The sequence below is a fragment of the Ascidia mentula genome, chromosome 6, assembly GCF_947561715.1.
Source record: "Ascidia mentula chromosome 6, kaAscMent1.1, whole genome shotgun sequence".
NCBI classification, from domain to species: Eukaryota; Metazoa; Chordata; class Ascidiacea; order Phlebobranchia; family Ascidiidae; genus Ascidia; species Ascidia mentula.
The window spans coordinates 9,617,673-9,637,738 of NC_138571.1; the positions used below are offsets into that span (position 1 = coordinate 9,617,673).

Here is a 20,066-nt window from a genome sequence, read left to right on the forward strand (position 1 = left end):
GGAAGCTAGTTAAACAACAAAAAATAACCAAACTTTGGATGTGGGTAACTCTGCCATCTTCCGGACTGTGATAGACATAGTATTATTTTTTGTATGTCCATGTGTGTTGTAGTATGTATGTGCTAAATTGGTAGAAATGGATAAATCCTAACTTAATAATCTGTTCTTCTGGCATATATAAAACGTTTTTATATATGCCAGAAGAACAGATTATTAAGTTACAATATGCCTGGCAGCAACCAAAACATTATATTTGGATAAATCCTCTGCGCAATTTTGAAATTTTTTTTAAATAATCCACGCAATAAAAATTAGCTAATGCATTAACATACGAAAATGTTGAGATCGTCCACGAAATTACAGATAACAAACTCTCCAATCTGGGGATTGTCCAGATTCGCCTTTATGAAATGGAAACCATTCTTCAAATTGCCATATTATATATATTTGTGAAACTTTATGAGCAATCTGCGCAAGAAAGAACTAATGCCATAATACATGAAACTTGATTGCTATTCTATGTATTATCCACACAGTAGGAAGTGAAAAAAACATGTGTTTTGGCAAAATCCTAATAATGTGCCAATGTTTGGTAGATTGTATGTACTTCTTATCTCCGTAGAACTGCTAAAACCTGACTTGTGTTAAAAATATAATTTGCCTTGGATAATTCGCTACATACATTACTATTCATCGTGAAATGCCATCAGAAGCAGCAAAACGTCGTGCTCAGAAAAAGAAAGAAGCAGCAAAAAATCGACAACGTCCAAACAAAAAAAATCCTGCTGAAGGTGCAGATGCAGCTGATGAAACAAGTGAGTTATTCTTTGTCATGCCTCTGGTCACGTTGTCTTTCTTGTGTAGGTTAATGCTCCATTACAGACTGTAACTTAACTACAAGTACAATTTTGCACATAAACTATTTTCAGACGGGGAAGTGAATGGATTAACACTTGACTCATTAAAACTTCAAACCCCGAACGTGGACAAGGAGGCGAGGTCATGTACGGGTGTGTTAGCTTCCCATCCCATTTCCTCTGACCTTCATATTCACAATTACTCATGTACTTATCATGGGCAGGTATATAGAAATGTGATAATTAAAAAAAACTGGTAACTGTTGCTGGTAACTCAAGTGCATATTTTGTTCGAAACAAGAAAGTTGGCAGATTTTAACCTGGAAATAAATGTAACCATGCTTGTGGCAACTCAAGTTTCCTATTTTAATGATTGGGAATAAATATGAGTAAGGGTTTAAGGTTCCTTAATGTATGTACTTCTGTGTAGGTACTTTTTCAAGATACCAACCTTGAGTTAAATGCTGGAAATAGATACGGACTTATTGGAGCCAATGGCTGTGGTAAGTATAATCTTCCAGCAAAAATGCTTTCAATCGACATTATAGCCTGCTGGAATTTCATAGCGAAACTATATATGTTTTAGGGAAGTCAACCATGTTGGCTACACTGGGTGGCAGGGAAGTGCCAATACCCGAACATATTGACAGTTTTCATCTTCAGCATGAAGCACCATCTATTGATCAAACACCACTGCAGTTTGTTTTGGAGTGTGATGATGAAAGACATCGGCTTGAAGAAGAAGCTGAAAAAATCATGCACATTGATCGTATGTTTAAAAGATGTTGCATTGCAACAGGGGGCAAATATGTATTTGTTGTTAAAGGATATTAATCCTGGTGTAGTTTGCATTAAACTGTTTGCTTTGATTGTGTATTATGTGATAATGATCCAGGTCTAGTGCCAATTTGTATCCATGAACAAACTATAGAATTGAATTTCCGAACTATTTGCATAAAAGGGATTTTACTTTGCAACTTAATAATCTGTTCTTCTGGCAAAGATAAAAGTAACTTTATTCACCGATATTTCACCTGTTATTCAACAAGGCTTCCTCAAGGTAATGGTACAGCACACAACTAACACCAAAAAAACGTGCCAACACGAAAAAGGGGATAAAGCTAACACCGCTTGTAAAATCATGTGATGTATAAAAAATGGGCGGGAAAACTACAGTTACAGTAAGTTGTTATAGAGCACCGGGAAGTAAACGCACTGTTACCTATCATTAACACATCGATTGTTCTTGTGGATGTGGAGCGCTTCTAGGAAGAGGCGCTTTGTATAGTCCACCTCCTTTTCCAAAACTTTAGCCTTGTCAAAGGCGATCTGATGACCTTTTAAGGCCTTGTTGAATAACAGGCGAAACGTCGGTGAATAAAGTTCTGTTTTATCTTTGCCAGAAGAACAGATTATTAAGTTACAATATGCCTGGCAGCAACAAAAACATTATATTTTACTTTGCATTTAACAATAGCATGTTTCTTATTAGGGGTCCTGTTTAATGTTGGTATTATTTAAATGTGTGATTATTTTTTCTATAATCAATATGTGTGTGCAATTATGCACCAAACAAGTCACTTTAATGTCATGGCTGTAATTGAATATACATATATTTTTACGCTTAACCAAAATACAAAACAAATCAAACTCAATTTATGTTAAAAAATTAAATATAACATGTATAAAAAAAGAAAATTATTTTCTAATGCAAGATTTTTTTATAGCTGAAAGTGACGAGCTAATGAAAATATATGAGAGGTTGGATGAGCTTGGAGCAGACACAGCTGAAGTGCAAGCTGCAAGAATTCTACATGGTCTAGGATTTACTGGTGAAATGCAGCAAAAGAAATTGTCAGATTTTTCTGGTGGATGGAGAATGCGGGTATCTCTTGCCAGGTTAGAATATTTGCCTGCTGAAAAACCTTTATGAGTCAAAATTATGTAATATATTTATCCAAAGATAGGTTATTTTGTCTTGTCTTTTATTGATGTATGCACCCTGTTCATTCTAGAGCACTTTTTTTGAAACCTTACCTACTTTTGTTGGATGAACCAACCAACCATCTTGATTTGGACGCATGTGTGTGGCTTGAGGAAGAACTCAAGAAGTAAGTAATATGGTACAAAGGGTTGTATGGTTACTGCTTAACTGGCCTTTAGTGCTGTGATACTAAGCTTTCTCCATTATAATTAATCCCATCAGGTTAACTAGAAACACCTAGTTGCATTTCACAGAACAAAACTAAATACTTTTGAGAAAAAAACAAAAAATAATCAGATACAGAACTAACAAAAATGAAATATATACATACTGAATGTACTTTTTCTTATGCAGGTTCAAGCACATTTTAGTCCTCATTTCACATTCTCAAGATTTTCTTAATGGAGTTTGCACACGTATTATTTTTATGCATTTGAAGAAGCTGCATTATTACACGGTAAATGTTATTTTTAATTTTATCATTTTGCATATCTGATTTGTTTGACTTATTTCAAAAAGTATGCCACAAGTAGATTCATGTGTATTGCTCCATAGGGTTTATGACAAAAGCATCCTGATAGAACAGTATGTTTCCTGCTATGGCAACAAAGTGTTTTCATTGCAGGGAAATTATGACGCCTTTATCCGAACCCGTGCTGAGTTAGAGGAAAATCAAATGAAGCGATACAAAAAAGAGCAAGATGAAATCAACCACATGAAGGTTTAACTTTAATTAAAAAACATCAAAAACTGGTGCTCATGGAAAAATGAACTTCTGGTCCAGGGTCTTTTTTACAAGGGGCAATTTGTGAGCTGTGATGCTGGAAAGTGTTCATGACAAGATTAATTTTTACCAAAATTGTCTCATTGTACTGGGAATTTGAAAGCATTATTTCTTGATTTCAGTTGTGGAAACGCAGGGTCTAAACCAGATAACAAGTGTGCCTAAAATGTAATGATTAACAAAATAAAACTGAAATATACATGCAGTTTTTCTTTTGGGGGCCCAAGCTCAGTGGGCAATAGTTTGGTGACTCTGAAACTTAATGAAACTTTTTGTAATGCTTAACAGATTTTGACTCTTTATGCAGTTTTTGTTAAATTATAATGAAAAACAGTTATATAAGTTTATGTAGACATATATATCAGATAATATGTCATATATTTACTTATATCTAATTTTTGTTTTGTTGCAGTATACTAATGTAGTTTATTTTGTGTATAGGATTACATTGCAAGATTTGGGCATGGTAGTGCCAAACTTGCTCGGCAAGCACAAAGCAAAGAAAAAACTTTAGCCAAGATGATTGAGAAAGGTGTGGCAACTGTGTACTTTTGTTGTCTACCTGCTGATATGTCATATTTATGGTATAATAGATGGAAATCATCGGAAAATCATATTTGAAAGATAGAATGTATATTTGTAAGGCAGTTTGGATAAAAATTTATATTTTGTAACCAGTAAAGTTCCCTTGTTTTTGTTCCTTACTTTTGTTTTATTTAAAATTAAAAATATATTTTGTTGTTTTAGGCCTCACACAGAAAGTTCGTTCGGACGGCAGCTTTTCTTTTTTCTTTCCTGAATGCGCCCCTCTAGCGCCACCAGTGCTTATGGTTCAAAAAATCAGTTTCAGATACTCCGATGATACGGTAACTACAATACTTCTTCAGAGCTTAGCCATATTTGTAATGTAGTCACACCTGTAGCTCATTGTTTTTTTTTTTTTCAGCCATGGATTTATCGCAATGTGGAGTTCGGAGTTGACTTGGATACAAGGCTTGCACTTGTCGGCCCTAACGGGGCAGGGAAGTCCACATTACTTAAACTTATTTCAGGGGATGTAAGTAGCCTGCACTTGTGTGTGAGTTGCAAAGCCTGAGTCTGTTTAAAACTGATATCCTGGAGCACAAATTTTTATGCTGCAAGCTTAATCGTACTATTAAAAATTGTTAAGTTGTACTTAAGTATTTGCAGGGACCAGGATTTTTTACTCTTTAATTGAAATAATTGCATATAAACACGAGAATTAGTTGGTTGGTACTTTTTATTGATGCATAATCTTTTGTACATGTTTACAATTAAAAGCATTTTGATTTTCACAGTTAAGTCCATCGGATGGAATAATCAGAAGACACAGCCATTTGAAAATAGCCCGATACCACCAGGTAGATTTCACCCAGAACATTTTTTTTTAAAGAAGTGACAAAACCAGAAGTGATCTTATGTTAATATTTGATTTCTTGTTGTTTTATTTGGATCAATTTCCTCCCCAGCATTTACAAGACCTCATTGATATTAGTCTGACTCCAGTGGAATATATGTCTAAATGTTATCCCGATGTTAAAGATTTAGAACAACTACGAAAACTGGTTGGAAGATATGGAATCACCGGAAAGCAACAGGTTCTACATCATGTTATATTTTGTTGCAATGGCTTTAAACTTTTTTTAACAACCCCCAAAAAATGCAATAGCTTGTTTCATTTTCACATACATCAATTGATTGCAGAACATTATTTTTGTAATGTACAATTTAACAGCTTGGTCCAATCAGCAAGTTATCAGATGGTCAAAAGTGTCGGGTGGTCTTTGCATGGCTTTCCTCTCAATTTCCCAACATGTTACTGCTTGACGAACCCACAAACCATCTCGATATTGAAACCATAGACTCACTGGCTGATGCAATCAATGAATTCAATGGCGGAATGATTTTAGTTTCCCACGACTTCAGGCTCATCAACCAGGTAAATTTGTCTTGTTTCAGTTTGTAGTTTACTCTACACAGTTTTGGATGTTTTTTAAACAATCTGTCTATTTGGGCCAATGGAAGGTGCAAGTATTTCTATTACAGCAGTACAGTATCATGTTACCATTGCTGCCAGGCATATTGTGTTTCATGTAATCTGTTCTTCTGGCATAAATACATGTGATTTTACTGACGTTTCACCTCCTATTCAACCAGGCCTCTTTAGGGAAAAGACATTGAAATGTTTAATTGTGCCAGAAGAACAGAGAATTGCAGTAATGGTTGTGATTTTTCAGGTTTAGGTCTGAGTTTAGGTTTTTGAAACATTGCACGCCTACTGTTGCCACTGAACTTATAGTGAAACTTATTGCCTTGTTGCAGGTTGCAAAAGATATCTGGGTTTGTGAAAATGAGACAGTAACTCCCTGGAAAGGTGGGATTCAAGCTTACAAAGAATCTCTGAAGAAGAAAGTTATAAATGCTGAAAAGAAAATACTTAAGTAAGTAACTTTCGGATGTGTATATGTCATTTCATTTTTCCCTAGTACATTGTTTCGTAGTAATCGCTGGATGTATTTGTGTAAAACTTGCAAAAGGATGTTGCTCTGTTCTTATTACAATAGTTGAAGAATTTATATGTAACTAATTTAATTTTATTCACATTGTCCCAACTTTGTCATTTCAGAGGAAGAAGTGCTGATCACAATTTGACGTGAGTTAATTTTATTAATATTCGGATTCATTTTGTGTGCGGCTATGATTTTCTTAAATTCTACGATTTTGGCCTATCACATCAATGAAGCCAATAGATCTATTGATACTTTGATCGCAAAAACCTTTCCGGTGGAGTTTGTCATAGACGTAAAATTTAATTTAAAGTGTAATTTTATAAAAATTGGAGGAATTCTGCTAAAGGAAAATTGTAGGAATAATCACTTTGTAAAAATTTTTAAAAAATAATTAATTTCACTGTTTGGCGAATTAAGTGATTACAAAAGGTCCAATCATTCCATTTTTTGTTTTCATTTTACTTAGAAATGGAAAAAAGGTTTTAAAACCTGCACCAAATGCTGTGAGTAAACCCAAGAGCAGCAGCATTGTTGGGTTTGTGATGCCCAAGGCCAAACAAGAATCTGTTCCTGTCACTAAAACGGGAAGTAGTGGGAATGCAAAATCTGATTTATGGGATTTTGAAAACTAGTTATTGTTTATTTATTTATTAGCTAGGATAATTTTGACATTTTCTGTGATTTATTTTATAAACCAGTTCAACGTTTCTTTTCAAAAGCATTGTCTGAATGCGCCAATACTGTTTGCCCAGAGTATCTTAGTCATCCAAAATTTTGAAATTGTAAAGTTTTGTACAGTTTTTGGTGGACATGAGAAATTTGTTTTCTTAGAAAAAGATTGTTGTTAAATTTTTGCGAACGTTGTAAGTGTTGGCATTTTTTAGCATATTTTGTTTCCTTTTAGGTCAATTCCTTTTTCAACCTTTTGTCTCTTTGCCTGTATATTTATTACATTGTTACTTGCACAATGTTGCAAATAATTTCTCTGCTGTTGAATTTCGGGTTAGACATAAAACTTTATTTTTAAACTATTCCTGAAACTGCAAACAAATTGCTGGATGTATAAACATGCATCTTGTTTTCTTCTTCTTCCTTGCTAAGAAAACGACATGTGCTGCTGCTTACAACTTTCGATGTTGTTTCTATCATGCCTCAGAAAAGGCGGTAGACAATATGCCTGATTACTTTGTACTTGTAACACTGGTATTTACGCACATACAGTTTTTTCGTCTGTCCTGCTACATTTGACTGTTGTAGTGCCTGTGTGTGTTAAACAAACTGATTTCTTTTACTTTGCGGGTTGAAGCAAATTAGTCCCAGGCCTTCAAAATATAGCTTTTGGTTTTGTTTGTTGGTGTTGTATATTTGGTTAAAAATCAAACCACGCACACATGTCAATAAAGCATTATTTTGTTAAGTTTGGACTAAGCTACTGGCGTTTTTTTGCGTCGTCTTTTACATTGTAGGCAATTTGCTTTCGAGCGCCCTGAGCAAACGGAAATACACAGTTTGATAATGGTGTGCTTGTTTCAAATTCTGTTCTAAAAGTCGGATTTTCTATTCCTGTCAGGTTTTTTCAACGAAGTTACCTCAAAATTAAATCCTGAAAACTGAGTTTTGAAAGTCATTTACCTTTATGCACCTGGTGACCTGGTCTATTGTTTCTCAAAATGCCCATGCTGGAGCGGGTCGGCTGTCTCCCAAATAATTTTCACCTAAGTCCAGATAAGTGGTAAGACTAACACAAAATCACCAATTGGAAAATCGACATGTAAGATTACGTCACCACAAAGGTGAGGTCAAGGTTATGACATCAATAAAGACAAGTGATGTCTTTTAGTTACCGAACGAACAAACACCCACCCGTTTGTTCAAGAAGAGAAAAATTACTTGCTGCTGTACCGTCTGTTTTGCCGTTAATCTGAAACGTATAAGCCTTAAGCTCATGACGTCACAATGAAGTATTTTTGTCAAAGCTTGTCCTGGCCTTTGTGGTAACGTAATTTTGGGGATATGAAACTTATTGGTATACCTTTGCAAACAGAGCCTATTTCTATTGCGAATCCCTTGTATGACGTTAAATTTGCTACACAACAAAAAGGTCTTCCATTATTGTTTGCCGCTACTTTTATTGTAGTTTTCTACTTTATTAAGTTGTTGTAGAACCAAAACACTTTGGAAATATGTTTGTTGGGGATGTACCTATAATTTTACCATGATCGTGTCATGTGCACTTTATACGATTAATGTATACTATCCTGTAAATAACACAGTACAAACTATCTCCTGTATATTCTTTTATAAATAACACAGCAAAACTATCTACACCTCTCGCACAACCGCAAAAACCAGTTAAAACACACCTGCCCTCAGTTTTGAAACGATCACGACAATTTCGACGCGTACCACCTAGTTGAGTGTTACAAAGTAACCTAGGGGATGAAGTAACAAACATTTTGAGATCACCTACGATTTTTTTAATTTGAACTTTATCCGCAAATTATGGGAAAGGGCTCGCTTACCACCTGGAAAGCCGTCACGTACTCCCGGGGTTTGTCACAAATCGATTAGTGATGTGGAATTTTACGGTTGAATGAACACGGATGCATGGACAGTTGCTGCTAAATTGATCAATTTAGTTTTTGGAGTTTTCAGTTCGATAATCCATGTGTGCTAATGAACTATAATTAGGGTTCCGTTTAAAGGCTAGTTAAATTGGCATCAAAACCTCAGTTTATCCATAAAATTCGATTCATAATTGTGCACATTTAATTATCAGAACAATTGCTTTAGCAGCAGTTTTCCTCGGGGACGTCGGACATTTTATGAGGTAATGAAATTCTAACTCAGTTCATAGAAAGATGTCATTAACTTGTAAAATTAAATAACTGGTAAATTGCGTATGTAGCAATGTAGGATTCAGGCTAACGTTGTGTATAATTCTTGATGGCCAAACATTAAAATACAGGTAGCACATTTTTCCTTTCACGTTACCAACACTTGATTGTAAACGATTGCAAAAAATCAATTCATACAGCGACAAGAACATGCACTAATCCAAGGGTTGTTCTTTGTTTCAAGCTTTACACAACGCATAAGATTACACGTTATGTTGCTTATAATCCGCATTGTCTTCCACTGTGCCTTAACAAAGGTCTTGTTTGTGCCAAAGAGTTTCAGGGTATGCAGGTCAAAATAAATATATTTTTACGGATAATCCTAGAGGTTATTATATTTTGAGCCAGGTTGGGAGCTTCTCCGTCATTTTTTCAAAATGCCTGTGCCAATAAAAACAAATATAGGAATTGTTGCGATGTCGTTTTTATTAGGGATGTACCGAAAGTTCGGATTGCCGAATTTATTTGGCCGAAACTAAGGCTTTCGCAATTATTTTTTACTGCATATAACGCTGATACGCAAAGTTTAGAAAAGGTTAAAATCATTGTTTAAACTGTACGAATATGTTCATTTCATTAGTTGACTTTCACAGAAATGATAAAAATCAACTTTAGGCATTTGGTACAAAAGACGAGGTTATTCTTCAAGCGCCAAAAAAGGCTGTATGATAGGATAAGATCTAATCCAGTATATGTTTTGTTAAAATTTTTTGCGCTTAAAGAGATGGATACCAAAATTAGTTTCGGTTTATTCGGCCGAATTTATTCGGCAACTTTTTCGAATATTCCGTTTCGGCCGAATATAAAAATAGCTATTTCGGTGCATCACTAGTTTTTATTACTATACTCAATACTGACAACTATGCCAGCGAGAAATGAATAATGATTACCTGCAAATGCGAAAGAAAAATACCAAGTAGCAAAATTATTTTGGTTTGAAATAATGCCCGTGGCTTGTTTGCTAAAGAGGATCGCACCCAACTTTGACAATTTATAATTAGCTTGACAATAAAAAGTAAATTTATTCGCATTAAAACCTTTTCTTAATGTGTGGTTTATCAGTTTACAGTCACCGATGTTAGAGATTCAATATGTCCACTAGACAAGGTAACTATTACACATGTTTTTTTTATCCTTTGCATTCGATCATGGGCTGCAAAACGCAATAATGCAACAGACGAGCCTTTCGCCTGTCTTTTTTCTCTTGCTCATTGTTATCTCAGTGATTGGTAGACCACAGGCTTGCCGTAGGTTTACTATTTGGTTCGGTTGTGACTTACGATATACGACAAGCGTCTTTTGCCTTTATAGTGTGGCCAGCAGTACAACAGTCTGATAGGGAAGCAAACTCAAATTCACGAAATGTTTATTGCGTTAGTTGAGGGTTGAGGATGAGTGTTCACATCGGGTTTGTTGGATCAATAATGACAAGAACCATTTGATATTAGGAAATAAATCGTTCCTTCTGTTTTATTTAAAGATTATATACCCCTACGCTGGTCGTCAGTTACTCTTTTATAATTTTGCAGCAGTCGTTCCTTTCTGATGTTTTCGTAACAGTTGTCCGTGACGTGTAGCCTGGCAAAATAAAACACCTGAAGCAGTTTTTTTTTATAATTTCACGTTCAGTCTCTAGGGATCGAGAAAAATGCATCAGAGAGTACTATAGCGCACGTGACGTCAATTTAGTTTTGGCTTGTTCTGCGTTTTAAAAGCAATTTTGTCAGAAGCCATGAATCACTTCAGATACTTATTGAGAGAGGCACAATTTCGTTGCTTCCAAGTGGACCAAAATATTTCAGGTAAGTTTGTAAACCTATGTATTATATTCAAATAACTGACCCCACAAAAAGCTGACAAATATATTACAAAAGGAGACAGGACATTGACAAATTACTGCTTCAAAATTGGAATAAATTTCTAATGCGGGCCTCTTGTCAGTTTCGTCGTTGGATATCCGTTTGACATATTAGCTGCCTATAACTAGAGACGTATATCAGATTTTATCTGTCTCTGGAAAGGTCATACTAATGAGTTTAAAGATTTGGGATTCATACTAGATCGATAGTTTTGTGAGCATAAAGTGTGTTGGCCATTATGGGCATGCCTTTTCTTGTATTACGCCCCCATGAGCCAATTTTAGTTTATATGCTCCATATGCTGGTGTTATACCACTGAACGATTATCTTATTCTAATATTTTGACGCTTGTTGGTGTTTGCGTAGATTCTTCCTATGGTTGCCCAAAAATCTGGGACGGTTTGATGTGTTGGCATTCACAAGCAACGGACACAGCGCTAGTAAAAGCTTGTCCAAGTTACGTATCCGACTTCACATCGTCAGGTCAGGCATTGCGTTTGTTTGCTTTAATGAACACAACGTTTGTTGTATTCTCATTGATATGTGTACAAACTGTTGTATTCTCATCAATAATAAATACGTATGTGTCAATGCTCAATTGAAATTTGTGTTAGTACATTCAGATGCCCATGCTGGGATCAGTTCAATCGATGCTGTATGCTTCTTGCACTCAATATGTCCCTCAGGGGGTCATTACGAGGCGGTCTTACATCGGGTTAACGCACCAGCGACTTAATTACAACACATAAATTTGTGTAATGTTTGTATCCTATGCACAGCAGCACCAAGCAATCCTCTACAGCTGCAATGTCTTCCTATATTGTTTAGGTTTAGCCGCAAAAAAATGTGACGCTTCCGGAAATTGGTTCCGCCACCCGTTAAGTAATTGGACTTGGACAAACTATACAACTTGCAAAAGTCAAGTCGACACAGCGGTAAAGCATTTAGACAAACTGCGTGTTGACTTTATTATCTTTTTTTTGCATTTTAGACACCGTTTATTCAGTTTTACTTGACTGTGTGTGGATATACCATATCTATTGTCTTCCTAGTGATCGCCTTGATCATATTCACCACATTTAGGTGAGACTATAACGCCATATAAGTGTTCTTAACGTTGTTGAAAACTGGAATAATGGAGTTATCTGAAGATACAGTTACACGCACGCCTACTAGATCACGAACAGACTAAATATTTCATAAAACTCAATTCAAATGCATTTTGCTGCTCCATTGATTTGTATTGCGTGCAAAGTTGACCAAGCATTTCAAAATATAGTTGTTGGTTTCTGGTTAACATAGTTTATTAGGTTTATTGTTGGTTGTTTAACAACGGTGACGTAGAAATAATGTTTTCTAAAAACGAAGTGCCCAAAATGGTTTTAGGTCTCTTAAATGCCAACGCGTCACAATACACAAAAACTTGTTTGTGACGTACATCGTAAGCGCTGTGACGTCAATCGCATGGTTGATTTCAACCCAGCAGACTGCAGGTTTGAGCCAGGTAAACATGTTACATTAATAATTTATGCAATCAAAGCCAAACGCTTAAGATTGATGCTAGGATTTTAAGAGTAGCATTTTGTGTAAAGGCAAGAAATTACAGACGCTTATTGAAACACGATCGAAGATTGCTTAATTTTATTCGATCGATACCATTGCAATCTAACTTTTACTTGCTGTCAATTGAAAGTATACTTATCTATTGTTTTTAATGTTCAGTTTTGGTGCAAGGGGTTGAATGCCATACATCAATACACCATGCTTTGCAACTATTACTGGATGCTTTGTGAAGGGATTTATCTGCATTGTTACGCTGTAGCAGCTGTCTTTCGCGCCAGACAAAATATGTTTTTCTTCCTAATTCTTGGTTGGGGTAAGGTTTTCTACAGGAATTGTTTAATGGCTTGAGCCCAACATAGCATAGGAGATTCATTGGAAATTTTAGAATAACAAATTTCAACCACAAAAATGCACAATGAGTGCACATTAGCTTTAATTTCTGGATTCGGAAATTTTGTTTTGCAAAAATTTCGAATATTTTGTTTCGCCGAAATAATCTTGTGCCAGAGGGTGTCATATTGCTAAAAAGGACATCGGGTTTACGACTATGATGATCTGAATATTTTGTTTTATCCAATATTGATTGCAGGTGTGCCTCTACTTCCAACGTTAATCTACGTGCTGGACAGAGTGTTTGTTGACGATTTGGGGTAAGTTGACTTATTTTATTTGAGGCAAAAATCAAACCCATCAACAAATATAAAAAAATTAGTAGACAATTGCGTGAAATTTGTTTTTTGTGTGAAAAAAGAAAATTGTTGTGTATATAGGTGCTGGACTTTCGTGCAAAATTCGTTTACGCACTACATTGTTCATGGACCAGTTTTGACTGTACTTTTGGTAAGTAGGCTATATAAGTCCTCTTTTCTATGATAACAATTATACCAAAAAAAACAACAATACCCGAAAATAGAAATCAAGTTATTTGAATTCTCAAATATACAAGAATTTAGTGATGTTCCGAGTTCCAATTTACCTGACCCGGCCGGATCAAGATAGTTAATTATCAATCAATAATTTGGATCCGGCGCGGTTTGTTACAAATAAACGTGGACATTTATTAATATGGTATAACACGTCACGAAAAACTTTGATAACAAACAACAGAAAAATCGGAAGTCGGCGAGTATCACAGACTGGGTCCCAAAAACGAGTAATTTGCGAAATGTTTGTCCGTTTTTAGGACAAAAATGCCTTCCCAACTACCCGATAAAATTAAGTGTATTATCCGGCCGGGTCCGGGTATTGAAAATTGGTCAATATCCGGCCGGATTTTTGGAACTTTTTCTTCAATGGAAATTATTGACAGAACCAATTTTTAGATCAACACAGGAATTTTACTAAATGTTCTTCGAGTTTTGTCAAATAAACTGAGAACATCTTCAGCTTCAAGTCGAAACGATTACAGAGGACTTTTGTAAGTTTACAACAAAACAATTACGCCGTAATGGTTTAAATCTTTATTTGCACAACGCAATTTGCAGAATACGATTATAGGCTATATGTAAATAGCTTCGTAACCTACACGTCCCAATTAGCATAGTCTATTTCCTTCCTATCAGGTTTTGAAGGGTTTTTTTCAACAAGTTTAGCTGTAGTCTAAGTCTGTGTAGAATTTGTACCAAAATTGTGTAAAAACCATCGGGGGGGTGACATGGTCCAACTTTCAGGCACTTGCACTATTTGAAACAAAGCTGGTAACGAAAAACAAACAGAAACGTTTAAGTACAATACTGCTTTACCATGCAAAGCACCAAAAATTAATTAACGAAGTATAGCTCCCTGGGCTTTTCGTAAAAATGCGAGCACGCCAGGACTCGAACCTGGAATCTTCTGATCCGTAGTCAGACGCGTTATCCATTGCGCCACGCGCCCGCCGGGTATACAGTGGACCAGAAGCCGTATAAAAAGAAAATTTAACTTTGATCGTAAATAAACTTTTGTTGATTGTCTTTGTTTGAATGTTTTCACATAGCCTATCTTCATTGTGTCATGCTAAACATACATTATTTAAATAACAAGTACTTTTCATTGATCGACACATTTCTATTTTCAAATGAAGACTTAAAATGAAGGCAGTACGATCGACCTTAATCCTAATTCCACTTCTTGGAGTGCACCACGTGCTACTTTCTCTGGTGGCTTTCACAGACAACCCAGTTGCAAGCACAGTGGTCGATTACGTACAGGTGGTGCTCAACAGCCTTCAAGGGTTTAGTGTGGCCGTTATATTCTGCTTCTGTCACGAAGAGGCAAGTACTTATATAGCCTACAACAGGGGTCACCAACGGCTCGCAAGACTGGTTTTTTCGAACTTGATGGCCCCAAAACAGTAAAAATGGTTTACATCGCAATGGCATAAAAACACGTTTGTCACCACATTTTGGGCACCTTGTCATAGTTTTATAATATCCTGCTTTTTGACACTGAACATAGAAATCACTGCTATTAAATCCGCTTTATATTCAGTCCATTTTGGTAAAAATTTTGTTGTGTTAAACGGTTATCCGGCCCCAATCATTACTGTTTAGATTTATACGAGCCTATGTGAAAAAAGTTTGGTGACCCCTGGGTGCAATATAACTTAATTACCTGTTGATGAAGGTCCGTATTTTATCTTACAGGAAACTTGCGTTTTTTTCTGAGCGTTTTCACATTTGGTGCCAATAACCTCACAATTTATAGTTTTCCGCAAGGTTTCCTTTTATTTCTGGTTTGATTTTTTATGTCGCACACTCTTTACTATTACAACTAGAAGTTTTGTGAATTATTACTTTCAGGTCGTAGCTAAAGTTCGGCGGTGGATGAATGTTCACGTATTTTTTGAAGTACGTCATCGAACGAGGAACAGCGCGAATATAGAGATGACTGTTAGCAAACAGGGCTCCATGTATGTTCATACGACGCAAACTGAAGGAATCTCTCAAGGTTAGTTGTTTGGGGCCCTTTGAATTATTGGGCAGATGGCAAAATACAAAGCTTCCTAATTTATGTTGGCGCAATGATATGGCTTACTATTTTAGCGTTTTTATTTCAAAGCAATAATTACAGTGCGCTAGATAAAACGTATCACTAAATCAGCGACATAGACAGTAAAACAAAACACTTTCTTCTTGGCGTTTGCCGAACAACGAGATAATTGTAGTTTGTTCAACTTGATAAATTGATTAACGTCTGGTACATACGCCGTATATGAGACAGTTGGATTTGCCTTACATCTTACATAGGTTTTGCAATAACGACATTTGTCGGTGGACGCAGAATTAACAGGTGTAGAGGTTTAATACAATGGACATCATATACACTGTAGGATGGTTAAAGTAATAACACTTCTACTGCAAACACTAAACGACAAAAAATCAGCAGACTGATGGTTTGTTAATGTCCTTTTTCACTTGTAAATTCAGTGTTGCATTATTTTGCAGTTGCTGAACAAGCATCGTTCGTTGTTGGTGAGGATTTTTCTGCAATGCAATTGTGAATTATATGGTCCTGAAACTCATTATTTTGTACATTCTGGTTGATCAAAGGTCATCAGAAGTCTGGTGCTGTTTTGTTTTTCGTCGAAGGATAACTGTACAGCAAAAACAATAAGCAGTATTTAACATGGCATCACAATATGAAGAAACCGTGCAAACAGAAGAAATAAAAAAAGAAAGTTTTTGCCAATATAGGAAAAGAAATCCCACTGTGTATACAATGTTAGCACTTGTACCCACCAACACACGCTGTTCCTAAAAGTAAGATTGGAATTTGGACCAGAAGCTTTGTTTTCACACACAAGGCTGTGCTCCATCCAAACTGTATGGCGAAACCAATCCCGTAGATGCAACACCACATAGTGAAACATAATTCCTTCTTATCTGCGAACGATTCAGCATACACGTCTGCATTTAAAATTGCCGCGTAATAAAATGTTGTAATGGATATTAGTTTGATGAGGTAAATTACGTCACAGATAAAACGTTGTAGCCTTTTCTGTTGGAAGTTTGTGTTATTCTGCAAACTTAGACGAATGAAATCAAAAACGAAAATAAAATTTTCTGCAAAGAAAATCGTACAACTCGGCTCATATATACATCGTAAGTAATTAATATGATGTGGTATAAATTCAGTGGCTGTAAGCAATTTTGCTGATGTTACAAGCCTCTCTATCTGCGTATGGAATCACGTGCCTGACCATATGCAAATTCGAGCAAAAAAATAAATACGGCTCAAACGTGGCAAACGAGTGTTAATTTTGACCTTCAACTTTGCCTACAAGTTATTAGCTATATGTTGATTTTGTGGAAAAAAATAAAATAAAAATTTCATGTTACGTATGGTGTTGTTTGACTTACTCGTTACTATCAGATTCCACAATCCATGATCAAGACCCAACCACGTAAAAATGACGTAGACTAACCACGAGGTTGATTCTGTTGGCATCCAAAAAATACAGGCCAAGTGCATTACAAGATCAATTAAAGTTATACATCCCATGACACGTGTCACTCCAAATTTTCCAAGTGCCTTCCCGCCAAAATAGCTTCCAACACAGCTACTGACGGCGGAAAACATGGAACAGATTCCCACCTACAGTATACAGACTTTTCACCTGAATTTGCTTTCTTTATATATAGGGTTACATTGCCAAAAAATGTACATTATTCATTCATACACACAGCCTATAATCATAACAGAGGCAAAATAGTCAAAAGTAAAAAAAAATTTTTTTACCTGGCTGACTCCCTTTATGCAAGAAGCGTATGCCCTCGTTGCTTCGGAAAAAAGAAAACCGACACTAAAAGCTGTGTAGAAATTTGCAGGATATATCAGAATTTGTCGCCAGTCAATGACCTGTCTAAACACATCTTTCAACGTAATCCACATCTCGGCTAGAACCTTCAATACAACAAAGAAAATGTATCTGTTTTTACGCAGAACAGGAAAAAGGATTATTTTACTGGTTGTACAAATAACCTTGCAACTGAATGGCAAGTTACTGCAGCGTATAAAAGGTTAACAATGCTGCCTTCCTACGAAGTAACAAAAACGAATGCAAACTAATTGAATTGTCAAAAAACAACTTTCCGGCTATGGCACATTTATAATTGTTGCAGATGTTAATGAATATATACCGTATTTTCAGTAATGGATGGGGAAGTCAACTCATTTCGTGCGTCATTTCCGCCATCACATTGCAACTTTTCTTCATCCCCTCGCTGTTTTTTCTGTGGTTCCACGTTAGCCGGAAAGTCAGGCATAAAGAAAATGTGAATCATCATTCCTACGTACAATATTCGATGCTATTGAAAACGAAACCAAAAAAAATTGTTGGCAATTCTCGTTGATTCTTACGTGACAGACAATCATTTTCAGATTCTTTGAATCAAAACAAATTTTTGTTATAACTGAATTATTTAGTTCATGTAAAACGTATTTTGGGCGGCAAATTACATGTATATATACTGTATATTAAATAATTATTCTTATAAAGCAGTTTAAATATTCGAAACTATACGCAGATTCGCCTCAGTTTTCAATATAATTTGCCTCATATTCAAGTTGCCTTTACCTGATAACATGATAACGACGAAGGTGGACAACAAGGCATAAACCGCAACTCTGTTAGGAGGAACGTATTGGTCGATATTCTGCATTGTTGTGTTAATATCCTGGCAGTCGTTCGCTCCACATAAAGCGTAAGGATTCGTCCACGATGCGCTCGTGGTGACATACGGTGTTGTCTGGTTAACGTAAGATGCGTTTTTCAGACTTGGAGGCGGTGAAGAGGTGTTGGTTGATTCTTGTGCTGATGTGATGTAGTTCAATAATGTGAAGACAAAAATGTTCCCCACGATCTAAAATTGGTCGGAATTAATTGGCTTGTCTAAGTATCAAATATAGGAAACTATTTTATGGTTTTACTGCTGTTTCTGTGCTGTTCTTTGGGGGTTGTTTCGTTCAGATTATCTTGTTTGGTAAACATTTACTCCTTATTTTGCACCATAGCAAGTTAGCATATATTAGGCATATATAGTTCCTAAGGACGCTGCAGACCGGACGCGGCCTGTGGGATAAAAGTTTCGGATCCCTAATCTACATTTTTTCGTTTTTCCAAATTAACTGCAGGTATGAGTTGAATCTTATATAAATTATATTATTGGCTCCATTGTCTCATATACATAGCTAGTTTTTGGACAACAGCTTATGATTAGATGTTAATTACTCGAATGTTTTCATCGAATTACCACGAGGCGTGTTATATTAATGTTCGGCCGAACTGTGTCACCATGGTATACTCTATATCAGTGGTTCTCAACCAGGAGGGAATTCCCCCTAGGGGAGAATTTTGTAATTTGTGGGGAGGGGATTTGTGTCACAAAATTAATCTCTTACACTGGTTTTCTGTGCTATGTGTTATTGCTGTAAACGATATTTTAGCAAACTAAATTTGTAGGGGGGAATTAGATTTGAATATCGACTGAAATGGTGCACAGGACAAAAAAGGTTGGGAACCACTGCTCTATCTATACTATGGTGTCACCGCATAACGTGAAGTTTAACACAATATACGTAACAATGCCCGTTGCGGTCGCACACCAGCGGTAAACATAATAATAATTTGTTTCTAAATCAAACACAATACCCATTTATTTACGCGAAAATTTTTTACTTGTACTGCAAAAATTTTCACCTGGTTAAGTTGGTTCATTCCCAAAAGTATTCCGCTGAATTCTCTAACGCACACTTCTTCGCTCTTGTTCGAGTGCTGGTGGTACAGCTTGCCGTAGTAAACAAAAAGGAGAGCAACTGGAACCCAAAATGTTGCCTCTGCCCATCCAGCGACCACACCGGCTATCATTAAAGTCCATTCTTCTGCGGGGAATAGTTTACAACTATTAACACTTAACTTTTAAATCTACATAGTGATTAGAAATTTAGCACAGCATCTTGCACGCACAGTTAATGAAGCGTGTCTTTTCCGACAGAAATAACGAACTATAGATTCCAAGAGACTGCAAACAGCTTAACCAAACAAAGCGCTACTCGCTAATCTCTTCAACAAAGCAACTGCTGAAATCGTTCACACAAAAAAGCTATAGCAAGCCAATCCCAAATATGGTTGTTGCGGTTGTGGCAGAGCACCCATTCAATGCGCTTCAAGTAAAACTAAACGTACTTGGATAAAAATTTGCAATTACGTAGAAGATGTAAGCTGCTTCACTTGCCAGAAACGACTTTTTCGGTCCCGCAATCCTAATGCATATTGGGACCACCAATAAACTGAATAGTATGGATGATGCATAACTGACTGCTGTGATTTTAGTACCTGCAAAGCAAAAATGAATGCACAAAAGGCCCTGGAATAGCAGCGTTACACAGTCGCATAAAACCAAGTTGCAGTTTTTTGTTAAACTGTATTTCTTTTCAACTGCTACTAAAAACCTACTTACCCAATCCATCAACGATATTCAAACTTGATTGAAGAAGCAGCATACAGATGTAACCACTTGAAACAAGAACAACTCCAACAATCAAAATTAAGAACCTTTTTGTTATGTCTCGCTTGGTTTTTCTGCCACGTTTTTGTGCCGAATCGGCGCTA

The 20,066-nt window shown here is 36.1% G+C and overlaps 3 protein-coding genes and 1 non-coding gene across 4 annotated transcripts; 2 read left to right on the top strand and 2 right to left on the bottom strand.

The window, feature by feature from the left end:
* Positions 1-600: 600 nt before the first annotated feature.
* Positions 601-7,665, top strand: LOC145906766 (ATP-binding cassette sub-family F member 2-like). Its single transcript, XM_082994217.1, has 17 exons — positions 601-815; positions 930-1,081; positions 1,288-1,360; positions 1,444-1,626; positions 2,585-2,756; positions 2,873-2,968; positions 3,196-3,298; positions 3,467-3,562; positions 4,067-4,157; positions 4,373-4,491; positions 4,572-4,682; positions 4,945-5,007; positions 5,116-5,244; positions 5,382-5,585; positions 5,969-6,087; positions 6,273-6,299; positions 6,623-7,665. The coding sequence occupies exons 1-17, from the start codon at positions 701-703 to the stop codon at positions 6,786-6,788; spliced, it is 2,019 nt and encodes a 672-aa protein (XP_082850343.1). The 5' UTR covers positions 601-700; the 3' UTR covers positions 6,789-7,665.
* Positions 7,666-10,785: 3,120 nt separating this feature from the next.
* LOC145907139 (calcitonin gene-related peptide type 1 receptor-like) lies at positions 10,786-15,270 on the top strand (the record flags this gene model as incomplete). The annotated part of the gene is made up of 11 exons (XM_082994573.1): positions 10,786-10,855; positions 11,279-11,395; positions 11,741-11,847; positions 11,904-11,995; positions 12,299-12,416; positions 12,635-12,788; positions 13,065-13,125; positions 13,246-13,315; positions 13,798-13,892; positions 14,538-14,727; positions 15,256-15,270. Coding segments are annotated over exons 1-11 (1,089 nt in total), but the record flags the coding sequence as incomplete, so codon positions are not given.
* On the bottom strand, positions 14,278-14,350 carry Trnar-acg (transfer RNA arginine (anticodon ACG)). The gene has a single exon. It is a non-coding gene; the product is annotated as a tRNA-Arg (tRNA).
* A 294-nt stretch (positions 15,271-15,564) lies between the features above and the next one.
* On the bottom strand, positions 15,565-20,059 carry LOC145905949 (protein unc-93 homolog A-like). Its single transcript, XM_082993282.1, has 9 exons — positions 19,915-20,059; positions 19,641-19,790; positions 19,155-19,336; positions 18,033-18,318; positions 17,596-17,744; positions 17,195-17,359; positions 16,816-17,050; positions 16,195-16,362; positions 15,565-16,049 (listed from the first exon to the last, which is right to left on the bottom strand). The coding sequence occupies exons 1-9, from the start codon at positions 19,955-19,957 to the stop codon at positions 16,000-16,002; spliced, it is 1,428 nt and encodes a 475-aa protein (XP_082849408.1). The 5' UTR covers positions 19,958-20,059; the 3' UTR covers positions 15,565-15,999.
* Between the last annotated feature and the right edge of the window lie 7 nt (positions 20,060-20,066).

Bases quoted from the DNA above. Each gene is read 5' to 3' on its own strand.
- LOC145906766 (XM_082994217.1), top strand. From the start codon at position 701: ATGCCATCAGAAGCAGCAAAACGTCGTGCTCAGAAAAAGAAAGAAGCA. The intron at 1,627-2,584 runs GTATGTTTAAAA...ATTTTTTTATAG, and splicing joins AAAAATCATGCACATTGATC to CTGAAAGTGACGAGCTAATG. The intron at 6,088-6,272 runs GTAAGTAACTTT...TTGTCATTTCAG, and splicing joins GCTGAAAAGAAAATACTTAA to AGGAAGAAGTGCTGATCACA.
- LOC145905949 (XM_082993282.1), bottom strand. From the start codon at position 19,957: ATGCTGCTTCTTCAATCAAGTTTGAATATCGTTGATGGATTGG. The intron at 18,319-19,154 runs GTGAAAATTTTT...GACCAATTTTAG, and splicing joins GAATGAACCAACTTAACCAG to ATCGTGGGGAACATTTTTGT. The intron at 16,050-16,194 runs GTGGGTACAAGT...TTTGCTGTACAG, and splicing joins TTTAGGAACAGCGTGTGTTG to TTATCCTTCGACGAAAAACA.